The 19044-nt window shown below is 37.5% G+C and overlaps 1 protein-coding gene across 9 annotated transcripts in view; it reads left to right on the top strand.

Annotated features, from left to right (window-relative positions):
* Positions 1–19044, top strand: part of LOC113642945 (LIM domain containing preferred translocation partner in lipoma) — a 194911-nt gene that overhangs the window by 140115 nt on the left and 35752 nt on the right. For all 9 annotated transcript variants that reach the window (XM_027146784.2, XM_047813124.1, XM_027146778.2 and 6 more), the window contains 2 exons: positions 1344–1910; positions 18780–18879. In XM_027146784.2, coding sequence (XP_027002585.1) covers positions 1344–1910; positions 18780–18879 — 667 coding nt within the window. The remainder of the gene's footprint in view (positions 1–1343; positions 1911–18779; positions 18880–19044) is intronic.

Below are 19044 nucleotides of genomic sequence, written 5' to 3'. Positions count from 1 at the left end.
CACCGTAAGGTCATGAGATTTAACCCAGGATGACAAAAATCTTGTACAAAATAAATCAATATATCCATGGGAAAAACTCTTCAGGAAGATGTTTCAGTGTTGTAACTGATGGGCATTTCAGATTTCATTTAAAACAAAAGCTATATTTGCATTCAGTTTGTCAAAAAAGAAAATGGGTTTTTTAATAAATGTTTGGCAACTGTTTTTAAAGTGCAAAAAAGACCATGAGGCAAAAAATCACTGAAAGCAAATACGCTTATTTTTTTTTTCACATTCATTTCAGAAGGTGAAATTCCTGAATCTTGATCATTTCTGCTTCCTGAAAGTCAGCAGTTGAAGCGGAATTCATCCAACTGTGTAATTTTAGTTGCTTGGTGCATTTTATTTTCTTATTCATTTACCAACCCATCTGAGGGAAATTCCAGATATTGATATTCCAGTATTTTATATGTTTATTTTTCATAGACTCAAAGAGTACAAGCTAGGCAGGACAATGGAACAACAGGTAGCACTGCTGTCTTACAACGTCTGAGTTTAGGTTACTGTCTGTGTGAGGATATTTACCCTTTCTTTGTGTCTGTGTGGGATTCCATTAGCTTTTTTGCTTTCCTCTTACCTTCTAGAAAAAGCATTTCTGCCTCACACCGAGCATTCATGCCATAGTGACTCAGAGCAGGACAGCTTAGGTCTTACAATGAATAAATGAACGAATGAAATATTTCACTAAAACAGAAATGAGAGGAATATAACTCTTGATGAACAACTAATAATTCCTGAGCCTTTTTATTTTGTAGTGCAGTTTTTAAAAAAGATTTTTAACTCAAAATTTTTGTGAAACCAGGTGGCTATAAAACCCCATTATATTAGACAGATAACTAGACACCTGACCAATCACACCCATATGTGTTTATTGAACATCCTTTTTTCTTTAAGTCTCTCTTTCCTGTTATAATAAGCTTCACCTTTTTGGGAAGGCTTTCTACAAGATTTTGGTACATGGCTGGTGAGACTTTAGTGCTCATTCTGCCACAAGAGCTTTAGTGAGTTCAGGCACACACTAGGAGGCCCGGCACACACTTAGACTTCTAGTGCATCCCAAACATGTTCAGTGGTGTTGACGTCAGGGCAAACCCTGTTTTTAAACCTGGTCATTGTCATGCTTGAACAGGCTTGGGACTCCAATGCTATTCCATATGAAGACATTCTAAAAGGCCTAGTATGAAGGCCTACATATGGATGTGATGGTCAGGTCTTACACGTGTGTATGGTATATAATGGTTAATTAGTGATTAATTTTGCTTAAAGGTTAATTCAGACCTAATCCCATTGCTTTCTTTGCACAGAATTCTGCCACCCTACCGGTGACAAGCCCCAACGCTCCTGTTACAGGCTACAAACGCATGGTGATCCCCACCCAACCACCTCTGACTGCGACCAAGAAATCCACTCCCAAGCCTCAGGCACCTCCATCTGCTGCTCCAGCCTCCTCTCCATCTCCTTCCTCACGGCCTCAGCAGCCAGTTCCTGCTTCCTACAGCACGGCCTCTACCCCCAGCCAGCCCACGTTCAGTGTACAGGCTCGAGCAGCTCAACCTGGCCCTCAGCAGCAGCAGCAGCAGCCTGGCCGAGCCACATATGCGCAAGGGCAGTATATACACGCCCAACCTCGAGGCCCTGACTTTGCCTATGGTCCTCCACAGCCAACTTTCTCCCCAGCTGGAGGGTACCATGAGCCACACTATGGAGCTCCAGCCCCAGGAGGCCAGAACACTTGGAGAGCTGAGCCAAGCCATCATGCTGTACTCCCACACAATCAGAGCTATCAGCCTCCTGCCCCAAAGAAGACCTACATCACCGATCCTCCTCCCAGCATGGCACCTTATGGAGCAGGAGCCATGGGAGCTCAGAAGGTAGGAATGATCTGTTCATACCACTGAAAACCAAGAACAAAATAAAGCAAACATATTTATTTCACTATGTTGAGACAAGACATTTTGTTCAAAGTGCCTTAAAGTAAAGACAGTCATTTCTGACAAGGAAAACAGGAAAATAGAAATAGATTGGGCAGTTAGATATCCAATATTTTATAGAGTGCTAGGGACTGAGAGAGGTTTGCCAGTCATAGCATCAGGAAATATGTATTACCTGAGCTGGTTTTGCTTTCAACCCCAGATGGTTAGGGGGTTGTTACTTGCAGGAGTCCCTTTGTTGCAATATCGTAATGCATCGGTATACTTGGTTACAACACAAAATGAATGGCTCCACTATATATAAGATATATACTTAAATAAGTTTACTTCATATTTGAAGGGATTGGTCAGGGTCTTGGAGGGTCTGCAAAAGGATTCTCTCACCTTGTGCCCTGAGTCCTTTTGGATTGGCTCCCTGTAACTCTGTGTACTGTACGATAAGCAGTACAGAAAATTAGTTTGGAATATGAAAGGTGTTTTACCCCAAGCTGTTATTTCTGTATTGTTTCAGATCTTTTCAAGAATATCTTTTTCAGGATTAAAAAAACAATCCAGTCAGATTACTGCAGTCTGACCACTTGTTGAAAATATGCACGATTCTAACTAAAATATCGTATAATAATCTTTCACAATATTACGGGGTTTGCAGTGAGTCACCTTGAGGAATCCTTTTTTTATACAGCTTGGATGAACTCTTATTAAAGCAGTGATTTAACATCACAAATAAACAGAGGCCATGTATTTGCTTGAAGGATATCTTAAAGAGCCATATAAGTACTTGAAATCCACCTATTTGTACTCCACAGAGACTCTTATGGTAGTATCCATACACACACTCTTACTGCTGTGTGTGGTTCTGAACAGACCCTTGAGTCTGCTTGAGTCTCTCTAATTCAAGGATTTTATGCTCAAACTGGTACAAACATTTGCAGACCAGTCATAAGGGAACAGCTCATCAAGGACTGTGTTTTTATTAAACCCAAATTAAATACCACATTGCAGAAAGCATTGTTATGTATTAAGAAAGCTAATTAACATTGTTGAATAGAAAAAAGTGCATTTTGTCTGTAGATTTCTGCTCTGCTCCCAGTGGGGCATATAAAGTAAAGGACAGGTGTAGATTCTGGATATAAAGACCTTGTCTTGCATTTGGACCGATTCGAAATGTAGAAGTTATAAATTAGCAATCGTTACTTATGATAATAAATGAATGTCAAATGGAACTAATAAAGAAACACAGCAATGTGGCACCACAAGTCATCTTCATACTGGAGTGAACCATATAAGGCTTAGAACTATTTGTTGTGTGAACATTGGATATTTGGACATTTATATGTCTACAGTAGGCATGAAGAGTATTTTAATACAATTTTAATACAGTGATAGGTCAATTGGTGTTGGAGATATTAGTTGAGCATAGAGAGAAGGTAATGAACATAAGGGAATTAATAGAGAAGAGTCAGGAAGCAAGAAAGGCAGGAGGCTGTTGATTTGGGCTTTTTTTTCATATCCTAGGACCTAGATGATTTAGATAGAGAGAGAGAGAGAGAGAGAGAGAGAGAGAGAGAGAGAGAGAGAGAGAGAGAGAGAGAGAGAGAGAGAGAGAGAGAGAGAGAGAGAGAGAGAGAGAGAGAGAGAGAGAGAGAGAGAGAGAGAGAAGACTTCAACTACATAAGAGAAAATCAAATGTATCTAAATTTTTAGTTTTTAGTCAAAATGCAAGCTCTTAATGACCTCTTTTTAAATGTACATAAACATGAATGACAATTTTGGTTAATGATTGAAGGTTTACAATTTGATAATGAAGTATTTTGAACTATTTTCATTTAAATGTAACACATTTATTTATGTTTGGGGAAGGGATATTGCCTGGGTTAGCCTACAATGGAAGATTCATTCATTCATTGGTTTGTTTGTTTGTTTGTTTGTTTTTATTATGTTATAATTCAATAAATTATTGACAATTATATAATTATTTATTATTGTTGTTTTTACCACTATTATTATTATTAGTAGTAGTATTTATTTATTTATAAAATTTTACGGTTACTGTGTTTTAAGAAAATTGTGCTTTTGGCTGCTTAAAGATTAAGAACTAGACCCCTGCACATAAAGCCCCAGTCATACATTTTCCCCCTGAGCAGCCTTCATTTAGTCTTAGTCACCTTCTTTATCTGTGACACATGATGATGAGTTGTCATGTCATGTGGTGCGAGATGATCACTGGCGCTGCTTTAGTGTTGCTCAGATTATTTATCTTGATAACCGTGTTTAATTAAGTGGAGTGTGTAGTTTACTAACATGATGCCACCGCACTCAGCATGAAGGACCCTACCTGCCCCTGAAGTCACAGGTGTGTGGGTACACACAGCTGTCACACTAACAGCAGCTGCTCATCCTACACACACACAGCAGAAATGTCAGTGTGGTTTAGTAGAAATGTCACAACACTTGCAATATTCTGATCTAATCTGATAAAATCACTGATCTTGATTCCAATAAGTAGCTTTTTCTGATCGTTTTAGATTTTATTTATCTTATTAAATTAGAAATCTACAAAAAGCAGCAAAAAGTGCAGAAACAGAACAGAATAAAACTCAGTCTTGTCTTTATCCATTACTCTGTTTAATACCAGTGTCATAAGATTATCATTGCCATGCCAGAGACACATCTTACATCCTGAAATTGGCTTGTTTTTCTTTTAATCCTATAACTTTTGCTATCATATACCGTGTTGCTTCTCTTTCCACTGCAGGGGGTCTCTGCTGTGATTTGTGTATCTCATTACCAAAATCCTGGGTCATTTCTGAAAGGTCAGCATCATTAGAAGTCTATAATAACGATTCTGACTGGCTGAGCCCTCAGGATCTGCCCTCTGATTGGCTGTTTGATGTGAGGAGTTAAGGTGTATAGGAAGCTGCACAGCTCAAGGACACTTAATTAGACAAATCCTCTGGAATATGTTTGATGTCTATTTAGAAAAAAAGTGCTGCGAATTTCACAGTGTGTGCTTAATTAAACAAATTCCATTTGTATACATCTTTCAGGCTTAAATCCTGCTTCTTATTCTTTTGCTTTCTTTAAATTAGAGGAAGGCTAAGCTGGATGATCACTCGTCTTATTGCCAGACTTGAGTGACATTCGACTGAGGCGGATTTCGATTTAAGATTGCTGAACTCCTGCGGGCCGCTAGAAGGTCAAACATTCACTTCTTGTTTTCCTTGTCTGACACCACTCATATAGTCCCAATAGTCTCTCGTCCTACTTCTCTTTCCTTGGTGACCCACATAACAAGCCTGTCTTTGACCCGGTCAGCACCTTCTCAAAATAAACCCCTGCTAGAACATCGGGGGGCTACTGATCTGAGGAGGCTTTCTTCGATTACACGGCGCTCACATTTAGGTCAGCTTTGTCGTCACTTCCACGCCCTCACTCAGCATTAAAAACCTAATGACCTTTGACTTTCAGCGCTGATCAGAGTAATTAACAAATACGAAAGGATTTTCACGTAAGTAATATTACTCTAAATATTAGGCATTATATGCGATGTGGGTAGGAATTTTGCATGCTCTCATTTATGAAGAATGCATTAAAAAACGATTAACTAGATATACCTTTGACCCTTTGGACCACATACAAGTATGTAGTAACTGCTTATCAATCTGTTGGTTCTCTGGTATCAATGTTGCCTCTAGATTTACACTCTGAAGTTTATTGCCTGCTTTACCTCTCACTAGAATCCCTCCCTGTTTGTATCATTACCCCGATTGGTGGCTTTGTAACACATCAGACACTAGCATTGGTATGGGACCTAAATAACACGTGGGGTCTTTTTTGGGGTTTACAGGATGACAATCTCGCTATAAAGTATGTAGCCAGATACATGGGCAGCACATGATAGCTGCTGTTACATAATGTAACAGATATTAACATGTCTCTGTATCTATTGATAAACCCGGCAGCCATGCAGGAGGTGACTGAGGTGATTATATCATGGAAATTTCCAGAAATGAGCTCTGGTCAGTTTTAAGTGTTTTAAGGAGAATATAATCAGTTTAATTGCACTCAGATGAGAGACACAAGGGCTTCATTATTTTCTCTTTGCATTTCTACATGTTACATTTACATGAGTCGAAATTAAAAATAAAAATATTTAAAAATAACAAAATGTAATTTTAAACTATTTCAAAACTGTAATTAGTGGAAAGTTTTGCCGTTGGTCAATTATTCACTTTTGCAGATGCCAAATGTCTATTTAGCGTCGAGTGAAGTGTGTACTGACCGCAGGCTGGGAATTAAAAACAAAGCAGTCATTGTTTAATTCGTTTGGCACAAGTGGAGACCCATGTCCGGCTTTGACACGCAGCCAGATCTGTTCCTGAAGAGCTGAGACTCTCGTATGTTAGCTCTTGCACTAAGGACTATAAGGCCTTTTCCTGAAAACCAGCTCTGTGTTTTGTAGAAATTCTGATGTTGGGGTTAAATTATTTTGTTTGTTAGACTGTTAGGGGACTATAAAAATAATAAGAAGAACAATTCATTAATAAAGCCTATGTAGCTGTATATTTAACTGAATATCACAATATTATTATTATTATTAATAGTAGTAGTAGTAGTAGTAGTAGTTATTAGTATTAGTATTAGAATGATTAGAATTATTAGAATTATAAGGAGTAAAATCATTTTTAGAGGCCAGACTTTGAACTATTATTCTCATCCATTTGACTGGAGCTGATATGGTCTGACAGCACTAATAGAGTATTTAAATTCATAATGGAAACTTTAAACTTTAATGCCATAAAAGTGAGTTCCCTATGCATTCAAGGACATCAGGAGTGTCTCTACGTACGCATTTGCTGTGGAGTCTCTCTGAGATTCTATTTAGTTTAAAAGTCCATCATTCAAGCTAAACATTGTGACATTCAACACTCTAAGGGAAGAAGCTTTATTTAAATGATTAGAATTTACGTAAAATGTGAGAGAAAATTCTGAGCATTTTTACCCCCCATTTGACATCACTCCCTTTCTCTCTTTCTTCCTTGTCATGGGTCTAACCTTCACGGACCTAAACACTGGCTCCTCTTTTGACCGATATGTGAATGATTAACACTGATATTTCATTTGTTTTTCCTGAAGTTGCTTCCTCTTTAATAGTCTAGTCTAATAAATCGTTTTTTTAATAATTTTGTCTAATAAACCGTTTGCTTATTAATCCTCCTGACAGAAAAACACCTTTTAGGAAGGTAATATTTTTGCATAAATGATACCTTTGAGTCTCAGAGGCCATTGCCTCTGTGGTTTCTATTGAGAGTTTTGCTCACAACCCATTTATCACAGAAAAGGTTGATTATAGCTACTTATGTTTTATTGTCCTGTTTGAATATATATATATTTTTTTAGAACTTTCAGGCATCAGCAGGCATGGAAAAAAAAAGCTGTAAAAAATGCTGTTGATTAACCTGTGTTATTTTGTGCGAGTCTAAGTAGTACGTTATGTACTAAGTAGCCGCTTCACATTTCAACGTTATTATTATATTTTGTAAAACGTATCGTTAGGGGCTTTTATTTACCGAGATAATTTCAGACCTTCATCGATTTAAGTATTTAGCAGAATGGATAACTGTAGTATGGTGTTTTAAGTGAGCAAACATATAAGCATATTATACAGAATTATTTCTAAGTGAATATTGAAACATTACACACCATCAGATTTACTTTAAGCCAGAATGTAATGATAACTGACATTGTTAAAATTAAATAGTGGTAAACTGCCATGTATTATTCAGCAGCACTGTGGACTTTGACTTATGTCGCTTTGATTCATTTTCTATACCTGCAGCTCTGACAGTAGTGACAAATGCAAGGCATTAAATAATAACAGGTTTATTCTAATGCACTTGGTCTAATACATGATCATTTTTGTAGTAAAAGCTGTTAGTAGTAGTGTTGTTATATCTATCTAATTAATTAAAATAAAAAAATATGTATAATAGAAATATAATACGATAACATTTAACATTAAGAGAATGGTGGAATGAGTGTTTAAAACTGGTGTAAAGTAAAAGATAAACCAAATAAATTGTTCTGCAAAAAATAAAAACCACCATTAGAATTTCTGATTTCTTATAATATCATATTTCATTACAATTCCTAAGTAATTTGTACGCAAAGTGGTCTAATGCCTGCAGGTGTTCCCTTTCACCAAAGTACTAAGGTTTATAATATATGTCTGTAGAAGCATGTCTTCACAGCCTGTATTATAAATCACTCTTTTAACCAATAACATCCTGCGGTTTCCCCCCCCCCCCCTTTTTTTTTTTAACTAAGCACGCATATTCAAATTGGGTGTGTGTGTGTTTGTGCACTCATGCTTGTATAGTGTGTAGGCACAACTTCGTGTGTGTGTGTGTCTATATTCAGTCAGAGTAGGTGTTAATCTGTAATTGTGTCAGACAGTTACTGTACATACCATTAGTTTGACAAGAGTGAATTAATCAACCCCACTCTTCTAAATGAGATAAAAATAGGGGGAGCAGCAAGGATTAAAAACACTTAGGAGATTAGGAGGATGGAGTTATTATTAAGTAGCACATGTACCACATGGTGCTTGCCTGCTGGGTGTAGACTAGCAGGAAACATAGGAGCTGATAGAGATCGGGGAGGGAGCAGGGCCTCAGTCTCGACATAACACACACACATGCACACGCACACACACAGATTCAATTACACGGCTGAAAAACAGCTTTAAGGTACAGATTGTCTTCAACCAGCTATGGACAGCTACTCGGGGAGATTTGTTCTATTTCTGCTTAATTCAATTTGAGATAAGTCATGTTAGTGAAGTTCTCGTTATGGCTCGATCATTCTGTTCCAAGCGGCGCGTATAACTTTGTCAATGAAGTCTATTTGTGGCCCATCGCCACCTCATCGGTGCTGCAGCAGATGTCTTTTTCTCTAATTCTGCTGAACACGGCTGGTAGCTTTGCACCTTGTGACAAGTGATCGTTTGCATTAGGCAATGGCTGGTGGTGTGCTATAATTGGCACATTATTGGGGTGGCTAAGTGCGCGTGTGCATGTGTGTGTGTTTGATTGATTGATGGGGTATGGGTTTAAGTGTATCTGGCTGCTGAATGTTTCAGAGAGCAAAGATCACACATGCATATTGGAGCACTCGTATGGCCTGATTTTTTTCACACATCTCATTTGGGGGTGAGTAATGTAGTGCAGGAACAAGATGGGGCTCTTCTGACAAGTATGGGCACCACATAAAACTTGATCGTTGCTGACTACACACTGGTAGAGCCATGTACACATGTGGTTACTGACCACTTTATTAGGAACACCTGTATTCCAGGTTTGCTCAATTTTGAGACACTTTCTGACTGATGCTTCCCAACTTTTTCAACATGTATCAGTCAGAAAGTGTCTCAAAATTTAGCAAAAAGTACAAGAGTGTAAAAAACTAATTAGGACCAGAGCAGGAGCTGGAGGTTACAGCATGCACAGGATTTTACAGATGTAACTATTTACAGAACTCTCTCAACATGTGTTGCAGCTCATACACCAATGTTTAAAGCTCGTACATATAGACCTCCACACAGCTCTGGGTTGATTTAATTGATCTCCATCACTCTTAGCATCCAGGAATGCTTGAACATTTCATCTTTTCACCTTTATTTTTTTTTGAACATCTCATCGGTTTTCTCCAAGAACTCATTAAAATGCTCACACAAGATAGTCTGTTTGTTCTCCTGCAACATTTATGGCACGAAGTCAGATAGTGAATGAGTACTTAATTTAATTATGTGTACTGCTGTCATCTGTTTTATATCCCATTCTGACCCTCAGTCCCTCTCAGTGTCCCCCTTTTTAACCTGTACACTCTGAGTAGTTACACTACTGTAGGATCCGTAAGAAAAATACTGAACAACTCCTCATAATGAAACATTACACTTTGATCCCCTTCAATCAGCAGTATTTTTATCCATATATCGCTAATATTTTGGGTGGAGACTTGTGGGTTATGTAAAATACGTTTATGAATAGTAAATAGATTTTAGTGAGCAGGAGCGTCACTCCGCTCTCCTCTGTTCTCGACAGGGCAGAGATCTCACTGCACGCCGCTATGCTGAGCAGAACTGCTGACTACGGTGTTAGACCTCTATTTATCCAAGTGGCTTGTGTGTAGCAGGCAGACTGAGTCTTGTGCCCCTATTAATAATAAAGCATTGACATTCTTCTTCTCTAGAGTTAGTCATCAGTGCAGTAAATTGCCGCAGACATCAATCTCTCTCTCTCTCGCTCTCTCTCTCTCGCTCTCTCTCTCTCTCTCTCTCTCTTTCTCTCTCTCTCTCTCTCTCTCTCTCTCTCTCTCTCTCTCTCTCTCTCTCTCTCTCTCTCTCTCTCCTCTATTTATCAAATATACACAATGCTTGCCAGAGAGTAATGGAAATTATTAAAAGATGTGAACACTTATTATTTAATATACTTCATGTATAGATCAACTTTAACTTTCCATATATAATTCCTTTTGACTTTGTACACATACTGTAAATAGAAGTAACAAAGGATATGTTATTTGTAACGTGATTTTATTTTAGCAGCAGTGTCTTGATATGAATGATTCCCTGGGTAGGTGCATCATGAAAGATTTCACAGTATTAGTTTTATATAAAAAAAAAAAATACTGTAAAGAGAGAAGCCAGCAGTCACTTGAGAAAAGTTGCAAAAAGAGAACCATTGTGACCTTGGGGAATTGAAGACAATTTGCCAAGATGAATGGACCAAAACTGAGCTACAGTGCTACAGTAATCTTGTTTCATTTACTATAGCCTAATGACTCGAAGCTCTAAATGCCAACGACAGCTTTGCGGCTCATGTTGTTAGACTACTGTTTAATTAGTTTAAAATAAATACAAAGTCAAATATCAATGAGTATATTTTATATATTTACAATGAATACTTGCACTGGAAGTATATAATCTGTCCGAATACTTATTTCCCCTTTACTGTACGTCATCAACAATCATCCATTAAATCTGTGTTTAAACAGAGTCCAGAATTAACACTCATCGGTACTCTATGGATTTACTACTCACTTGCACTTTATTAAGTCTGTGCTTGTTTATACTCTGGAGTCCATACCTGCTAATACTTTACACAGACAGTATGCACTTACATGTATACCCTATGGATTTGTGGACAGACCTCACTAATTCTGCGAAGTGCTTACTGAACTAACTGGTCCTCTTTGTATTTTTTCGTCTTAATCTATTAGCTATGGCTTTGATTCAGTTTGTTTGGATTTGTTTATGGAGCTGTTAAAGCGCAATATTTAATGCTGTTGTTTATTATTGCATTGGATGTTGCCTTGCTGAGGCTGAAAAGTCACTGAAGTTTGAACATATTGTGAAGCATCTTAGTTCTGCATAACAGCACTCCCTGCTGGCGTATACCACACACTGCAGTCTGGCACTCTCAGACCTTCATCATTTCCTTTTTGCCCCCCAGATTAATTTTTTATTCTATATGAGTTATTTCACGCCCTGAGTATTTGGCAGAGGAAGTACTTCAGGTTGCTGGTGTTTGGACAGGAGATAACCGTCAGCCGTCCGTTTGAAATGATCTGCCCGCAGCTGTTTGGATGCTGATGGAAAGGATTCACCACACCTCAGCTTTATGGAGCAAATGAAAGTGACATACACAGACTGAGAATTATGACAGCCAAGACTCAGTTTCCAGACTAGTAACTATGGCCATCGTTTAATTACGCCTACCATCGATAGAGTAAATTGTCCTGATTCCTGGACTGTAATTGATTTTTGCTTTCAAAGAGTGTATTCAGTGATGTGAAGTATTTTTAGACAGACAGTGGCCAAAAGCACAAACTCATTGAAGTCCCCTCAATGCACATCTCTTTCCTCTTTTCTCCTCCATAGCTCTTTAGGCTTGTTCTAATCTGCTAGCAGGGAGATGTGTCAGTTTCCAAAACCTGACCTACTTTCATGAACACACATTCTTCTCACATACAAAGAAAACAGCAACACATTCTCATCCATTCTGCACATGCGCATCAAGCTGAATAATTATTGCCTCCTTTTTGAACATTTTTATATTTTTTCTTCATCAGTGCGAATTTCTAATAACAGAAATTCCTTGATCTTGCTTCTTTAATTATTATCACTGCCGCATTCGCTGTTTTCTGCATTTCTTTCTCCTGCTGCATGTATCTTTAGACATGGCTGTTGTGTTGTTGTTTTTTTTTATGTTGAGTTTACTTTGCTGTTTTAATTAGAGCTGAAACAACATGACCCATTTTATTCTCAGGAAAGTCTACACTTTCTCTGTGTGCTCCTTATAATGCGGCCTTGAGCTGCTTTCTGCCTGCAGTAAACTTCTTGTTTCAGCTCACTCGGTGTCCTGCAATAAACGTAGCAGTCCTTTTGTTGTTGTGAGGTATTATTTATTTGATTTTACATGGTAGATCATGGCCACTGTGCTTTTAAGAGCACTTTCTTTCTTTTAAATCAGTTCCGAAAGGACCTCGTGATTCAGGAATGTCACTTATTTAAGAGAAAGCTGAGATGTTTTCAAACCACACTTAACATAAATTATTCTCATTGAACTATTACACGAAATATAGTTGTGTGTGTGATTGTGTTTAGGAGACGAAGACTCGGTTCCCGGTTTCACAGCCATTTGTCACAATTTATTGACCTCATTAAAGTGTGACCTTATTGTCATTTAATCAGTCAGCCTGTCACAAATTTCCCCTGTTCTAGGACACCTGCCAACTTTTGTTTTGTTTCGTTTCTCCTCATGTGCTCATGTTTACGTTTCCATGTGCCTTTGTTTTTGTCTTGTGTCTGCTTCTGCCCCTTATGTTTGGTCTGTTGCTTAATGTGTGCACTTCTTCTGTGTTTAGACTTTAGACTTTTTTTCTTTCTTTTTTTCACCTGGGTACAAAGTCTTGTTAATGTTTTGTGATACTTTGAGCTTCTTTTGCAGTCTATATTTCTCTTGTTCTATCCTTTATTGTTATGAAGATACCTCTTATGGTCCTGAATGCCTATGATCTGACCTAAGAATTATAACTGTTATTATTAGATTTACATCCTAGCCCATCCAAAAAATGAATAGATGAATAAATAAATAAATAAATAAATAAATAAATAAATAAATAAATAAACAACAATAAATAAATCAATAAATCAATCAATCAAACGACACTGAATGATTTCACACCCCCCGCCTTTCATACACCTATATGACCCAATACACAGTTAATTTTGTACGAGTTCCCTAATCACTTAGCTATCAAGAGGTATAGGATGTGGGGAGCTCTTTGGAGAAGTGTGTAAGAAAAGCTGAGCTATGAAACCTGTGGTTTTGTTGTGTGTAGAGAGATTGTGGGAAAGGAGGTCCTGAGAAATAACTAAACCTCAAAATAAACCACATCAAATAGGAAACATTTAGGCTTTTTATTCTGCTACCTTACACCTGGCCTATTTTCTCAGGTCTCATTCATGATATCTCTCTTGCAAGCGTATAAGCTCATGTTTCTCCTGTCTCTGTTCCGTCTGAGGGCGAGTTTCATCCTCTCACTTTCCGGCTTTGTTTCGGTAACAGTGCTAGACTCCCTTAAGCTTTTTTATTCATCCAGTTATCATGCCATCTTAGTAACAGCAACAAACATCTTTAATCCCATGTGCATGCTCTCGAATGGCACAAAAGGGTGAAGGGGCTTCCTGCACCAATTCCTGCTTTTATTATTATTATTATTATTATTATTATTATTATTATTATTATTATTATTATTATTATTATTATTATTATTATTATTATTATTATTATTATTATTATTATTATTATTATTTATTTTTTATATTATTTTAATTTGACATAAGGCATTATTTTATGTATATTTTACCATCTCAGAAGCCTCTACCTACACACACATTCTCTCTTTTTCATATTTATTTACTTACTCTCTCTCTTTCCATCTCTCTCTCTCTCTCTCTCTCTCTCTCTCTCTCTCTCTCTCTCTCTCTCTCTCTCTCTCTCTCTTTCTCAAACCCAACAACCCCATAGAACAGACCCTGAGCCCATCAACCTGTCTAAACTTAACCTGACCTATAAACGGTCTTTTAAAATGTGAGTTCCTTAGTGTTATAAGGTCCAAAAGATCTGTCTGAATTAATTCAGTAGATTCCATCTAAGGCTAACAAAATAGTTGTAAACTCTGCAGTAGAGCAAATGAATGATATTCTCTCTCTCGCTCTCTCTCTCGCTCTCTCTTTGGACCTGTGTGTGCCGTGTGTTAGAACAAAGTTGCAAGTTGCACTGAAAGAAAAAAAAAGACAAGGTGTTCTGTAAATGAAATACATAAATTTGGACTTACTCAGAACCAAAGACTGTATTCTTGTCAGCCCCTTTTATGTATATGTCCTGTAGTGTATTATATTGTCTGTTTGCTGTTTGTTCTCGTCTTGAACTGTCTTTTGTTTTGCACCGTCTGCACAAAGCTGCACACATGCACTTTAATTTAACAGGCCAATTTTTATTTTTTTTACACTTTAACCTTAGTTCTGTGTTGTCTTATGTAGCTCTGTGTCTTTATATAACACCAGTTTCCTAGAGGAATGTTGTTTCATTTCACTTTGTACAGCATCAGCTATTTCTGGTCGAATTGACAATAAAAGCTTTTTGACTTCTCATAATATATATTTAAATAAACCCACAGTTCCGAGTGATTAAAGATTAAAAGTGTTGGGTATCCTTGCCATTTTCTTAATTGATACATAGATCATATATAGAGTTGATGGAAAAAAAATGTGCTCTTAGGAGTAGAGGCTTAAAATGAGTGCACTGACAGGACACGGAGAAGCAGAAAAACTCATTGAGAGACCAGGATGTTGTAAATTGCATTCTGAGGTGATCTTGATTACAGAGCCATTATAGTGGGTCAGAAGGTGAGCGCTTATGAGTAGCACTTTATTTCACAGGGTCTGACAGAAAGCTACTACAGAGCAGGAGTGGTGAGGTTGAGGGCCTCTTATTGAGTTCTGTGTCCTGTTTGGATTGTAGCCTTATAGCCATCGTAAAGCGCTAGTCCGGTGCGCACAGTATTTCCAGTAAGTCCATCACTCAGTTAATATGGCCAATGACATACAGTAAGCTCTGCCTAGTCAAACAACTGGGCAAAGAGAATGTCAACCAGTCAACTGGTCAGATTTAGTCAGCCAACCCAACAACCAGCCATCAATCAACAAATCAACCTGCTAGTCCACTACTCACCAATTGACCATCAACCAATCAATAAACCAGATATCCTAACATACAGTATAGGAAATATATGTGTGACTGCATCTGGGGAGACCCTTCTATCAAACTCTTCAGTTTTGCAGACGACATGTTAGATATGAGATGATCGATCTCGTATCTAGCTTCATGATTCTACAGATTGACAGATTGACACTTTCTAGGCTCTGACATGAGTCTTGAAATTGGGAATAATTCAGTAATTTCTTAGTTTGATGATAATGTTCAGGCCTGCTCAGAAAATCAGAGCAAACAAGTTAACTTCAATAGTTACTTCAACTCTAACTTGGGGAAACTTTGCAGCTACTGAAGTTTTTCTGGAAAGCCCATACAGCCAGTTAATTTTTTAAACATAAGCATCAGAAATGGGGCTTTTCTGTAGCATCTAGCCTGCATTAATTAAAGACTGGGATATTCCTTTATGCCAGAAAATGAATTAAAAAAAATTGAAAAAAAAAAATATTGTTGCATGAATAGTCCTAGTATTAATTATCACATTAATAACTGCAAATTTTGTTTAACATCATAGTTTACACCTTAAGTATAAAATAGCACTTGATCCAGCAGATATTATATCTTTCATTTTATTGTTTTATATCATACACCTAATTTCCATTTAATTGTGTTTACAACTTAATGAAGCCATGAGATCGAGTACATGAATTTGTAAAATAAGAGCAGAATGTAGGACAAGCTGACCTAACACTCATCTATTCGGGTCAATTCAAAATTATTTGTACAGTATAGCGCTTTTAACAATGGACATTTTCTCAAAGCAGATTTCGGAACATAAGAAACATAATACAAAAGTTTAATATTATACAAAGATTAATATAATACAAAAATTCAAGATTAATATTTAAATGTTTGTATTTATCCCCAATGAACAAGCCTGAGGTGACTGTGGCAAGGAAAAACTTCCTCAGATGGAAGAAGAAGAAACCTTGAGAGGAACCAGACTGAAAAGGGAACCCATCCACATTTGGGTGACACTGGAGGGTGTGATTATAAATATACAGTCTGGCAATTGTGTATTGATTAGGATTATTGATCATATGCTAAAATCCTGTCTTAATTTAATTTGTAATATTAACCAAATATTATTTCGTCCTTAAGTTGTGCAGCTTTTCTGATTGGGATGCTCTTCTCTGTACAAAAAAAAATCAATGACCTTAAAAGGGACAACGCTATTAATCGGTTGCATTTCTGTATTTATTTAAATGTATATTTCAGTGAAACCAAAACATGGTTTTCAAAAGTTTCATTGCATTGTCACTGTGGCACTGGAAAACTTGACAAGATTAGAATCACACATAACTAATGCACACATTTGTTGTCTTCAAAACTCTAAGTCCATGCGCCTAACTCTTGTGTAATTCCTAATAGCTCTTAAGTATGTAGTTACATCTAAGGTATCAAATCCAGGCTGGTTCTGGTAAGTTATATTAGGCTGGGCTGGTACAAATAATAAGTGGGCATTCAGTGGTAGTGTCCTAACCTGATAATAAAAATAGTCAAATAAACATAATAAAATTTATGTCGGTCAAATTATTTTGAGCATTTGTTAGCTGCTGCACAGCAATCACAAATTGAGAAAAGTAGGTAAACGTTCCAAAAAGAAAGTAAGTACAGGGCTAGAACCTGTAAGCGTGTTGTACTGACAGTAGCGTGAGGCGAGCGATATAAAACTCCTGACGCGGGGCTTTTTTGTGTGGAGTTGCTGCAGACAGATCACTGTCCATTGGCTGTATGCTGCCAACCCAATCCGAACTTAGAAATCGTGCTGCTAATTTCTGTATTATTTTTGGCCTTAAACTTTGATTGTTTGGGCAAGCCCCAAATTTGGCTGGGCAAGACCCAAATTTGTGTGGGCCCCAGCTCTACCCACTGCTGATGCCAGCCCAGGGTCAACTGTGAGTGCAGTGATTTGTGATGAAACCTGTCATTTACCTCCAAAAACAAACAAGATTTTTTTTAATAATGTGAGCAGTTATAATTATTGATCCATAAGCAATTACATCAGAAGGACACAGTTGATACAAGAGAATAAATGGTGGGCTATACTGTAGCTACTAATGTAGGTCTCTCTAGCACAGTATTGTTCTCCTTCACAATCTACATGTGATTCAGTAATTAAACGATGTAATTATAACATGTCTTCCAGTGGTGTTGTCTGATATCAACATTTGGTCAGAAGATATTTTTAGCTTAATATATACACATCACTTTTTTATGGAGCTGGCCAGGATGGTGTTGTTCTATGAAGCGAAACTGCTGAATATTAGAGAACTTAATGTATCATTATGTAATTGGAAAAAGGCATTTTTCCAATCCATGTGGACAAGAGAATGTCTATACTGGGAAATAGACCAATGTCTCTGCAGCGCTGCCTGAATCAAGTGAGCAAGAGGAAAAGCAGAGAGAAAGTGTGTAAGTAGATTTGTGTGTGTACTGAATGGAGCGTCACGTTCCAGCTCCGGGTCCAGGCTGATTGTTCCATGTGTTATTTTTGTATGCTGTAAACACTTCTCTCCCTCATATAGCTTCACTGAAAGATGCATTTCAGGGGAAAGAATCCCATTTACATTATATTACATTGCATTAAAAGTATGATACATTTAATCCCGTACTGTTTATTCATAATTTTTTTGTTTGGTACAGAATTTAAAAAGCTTATGTCAAAGTATAGTGTATATGATGACTATAAATTCATAAGCACAAGGGGTTTGGAGTCATTATTGAATATAAAATTTAAGACTGTCAGGCTGGCAATGATACTGACACCATTTACTGCAGCAGAGTTCAGAGTGTTTACCTGCTCTTTAGCTGAGTGCATCTGATGCATGACTAACATACTCATCTACAAACCCAGATAAAGAGCAGCAGGGGACATATTAGCCATTAAGGGAGAAAATGGAACAACACCATAATGACTGAAATGTCCAAGGCCAAAGACCTAAATTAAAAAAAAATTATCTCCATATCTTTGTGATATTCTGTCCAAAGTTCAACACAGTTCTTCCAGATTACCGGCTACTATGTGTGTAGGGACTAGTTAGTGTGTGTGTGTGTGTGTGTGTGTGTGTGTGTGTGTGTGTGTGTGTGTGTGTGTGTGTGTGTGTGTGCGTGTGTGTGCGCGCGTGTGTGGATCCACACACAGTTCAGTTCCAGCTAATGTGTAATAAGAGAATTTCTAGCCCACTAGCTAATGATGCCATATGTAAAAAAAAAAAAAAAAAAAAGCATACTTTATATTTAATTATTCTTCAGTATTATAAGTTGTAATTTATAAGCAGTTTATGGTATTTGTGATGTGAGCCAGTACAAGGTTTCTCACTCATTAAGAGAACAGCATATGGCAGTATCTTTTTTAAGATACGCACACAGGACATTGTAAGGACATTGTGTGTGTTTGTGTTTGTGCGTGGGTGTGTATGAAAGAGACTTTGTGTGTCACTGTGTAACCTGTTTCTCCTCTGTGGTTCAGGCTCCAGGTCAGTCCATGGCTCACCCTGAGGAAGAGTTGGACAAACTGACCAAGAAGATGCTATTCGACATGAACCACCCACCATCAGAGGAGTACTTTGGTCAGTGAGACTTACACTTCATACTTCTATTACTTCACACTACACTCATTTTACAAAAATCAGGACAAAGTTTACACACTTGCACTAAACATACCTTTTGGGACATCCTTAAAATAACGTGTGTGTGTGTGTGTGTACAGTATGTGTGTGTAATGGCGAAAGTCC

Source organism: Tachysurus fulvidraco, chromosome 5, assembly GCF_022655615.1.
Source record: "Tachysurus fulvidraco isolate hzauxx_2018 chromosome 5, HZAU_PFXX_2.0, whole genome shotgun sequence".
Taxonomy (NCBI): Eukaryota; Metazoa; Chordata; class Actinopteri; order Siluriformes; family Bagridae; genus Tachysurus; species Tachysurus fulvidraco.
This window is presented reverse-complemented; position numbering and strand designations above follow the sequence as displayed.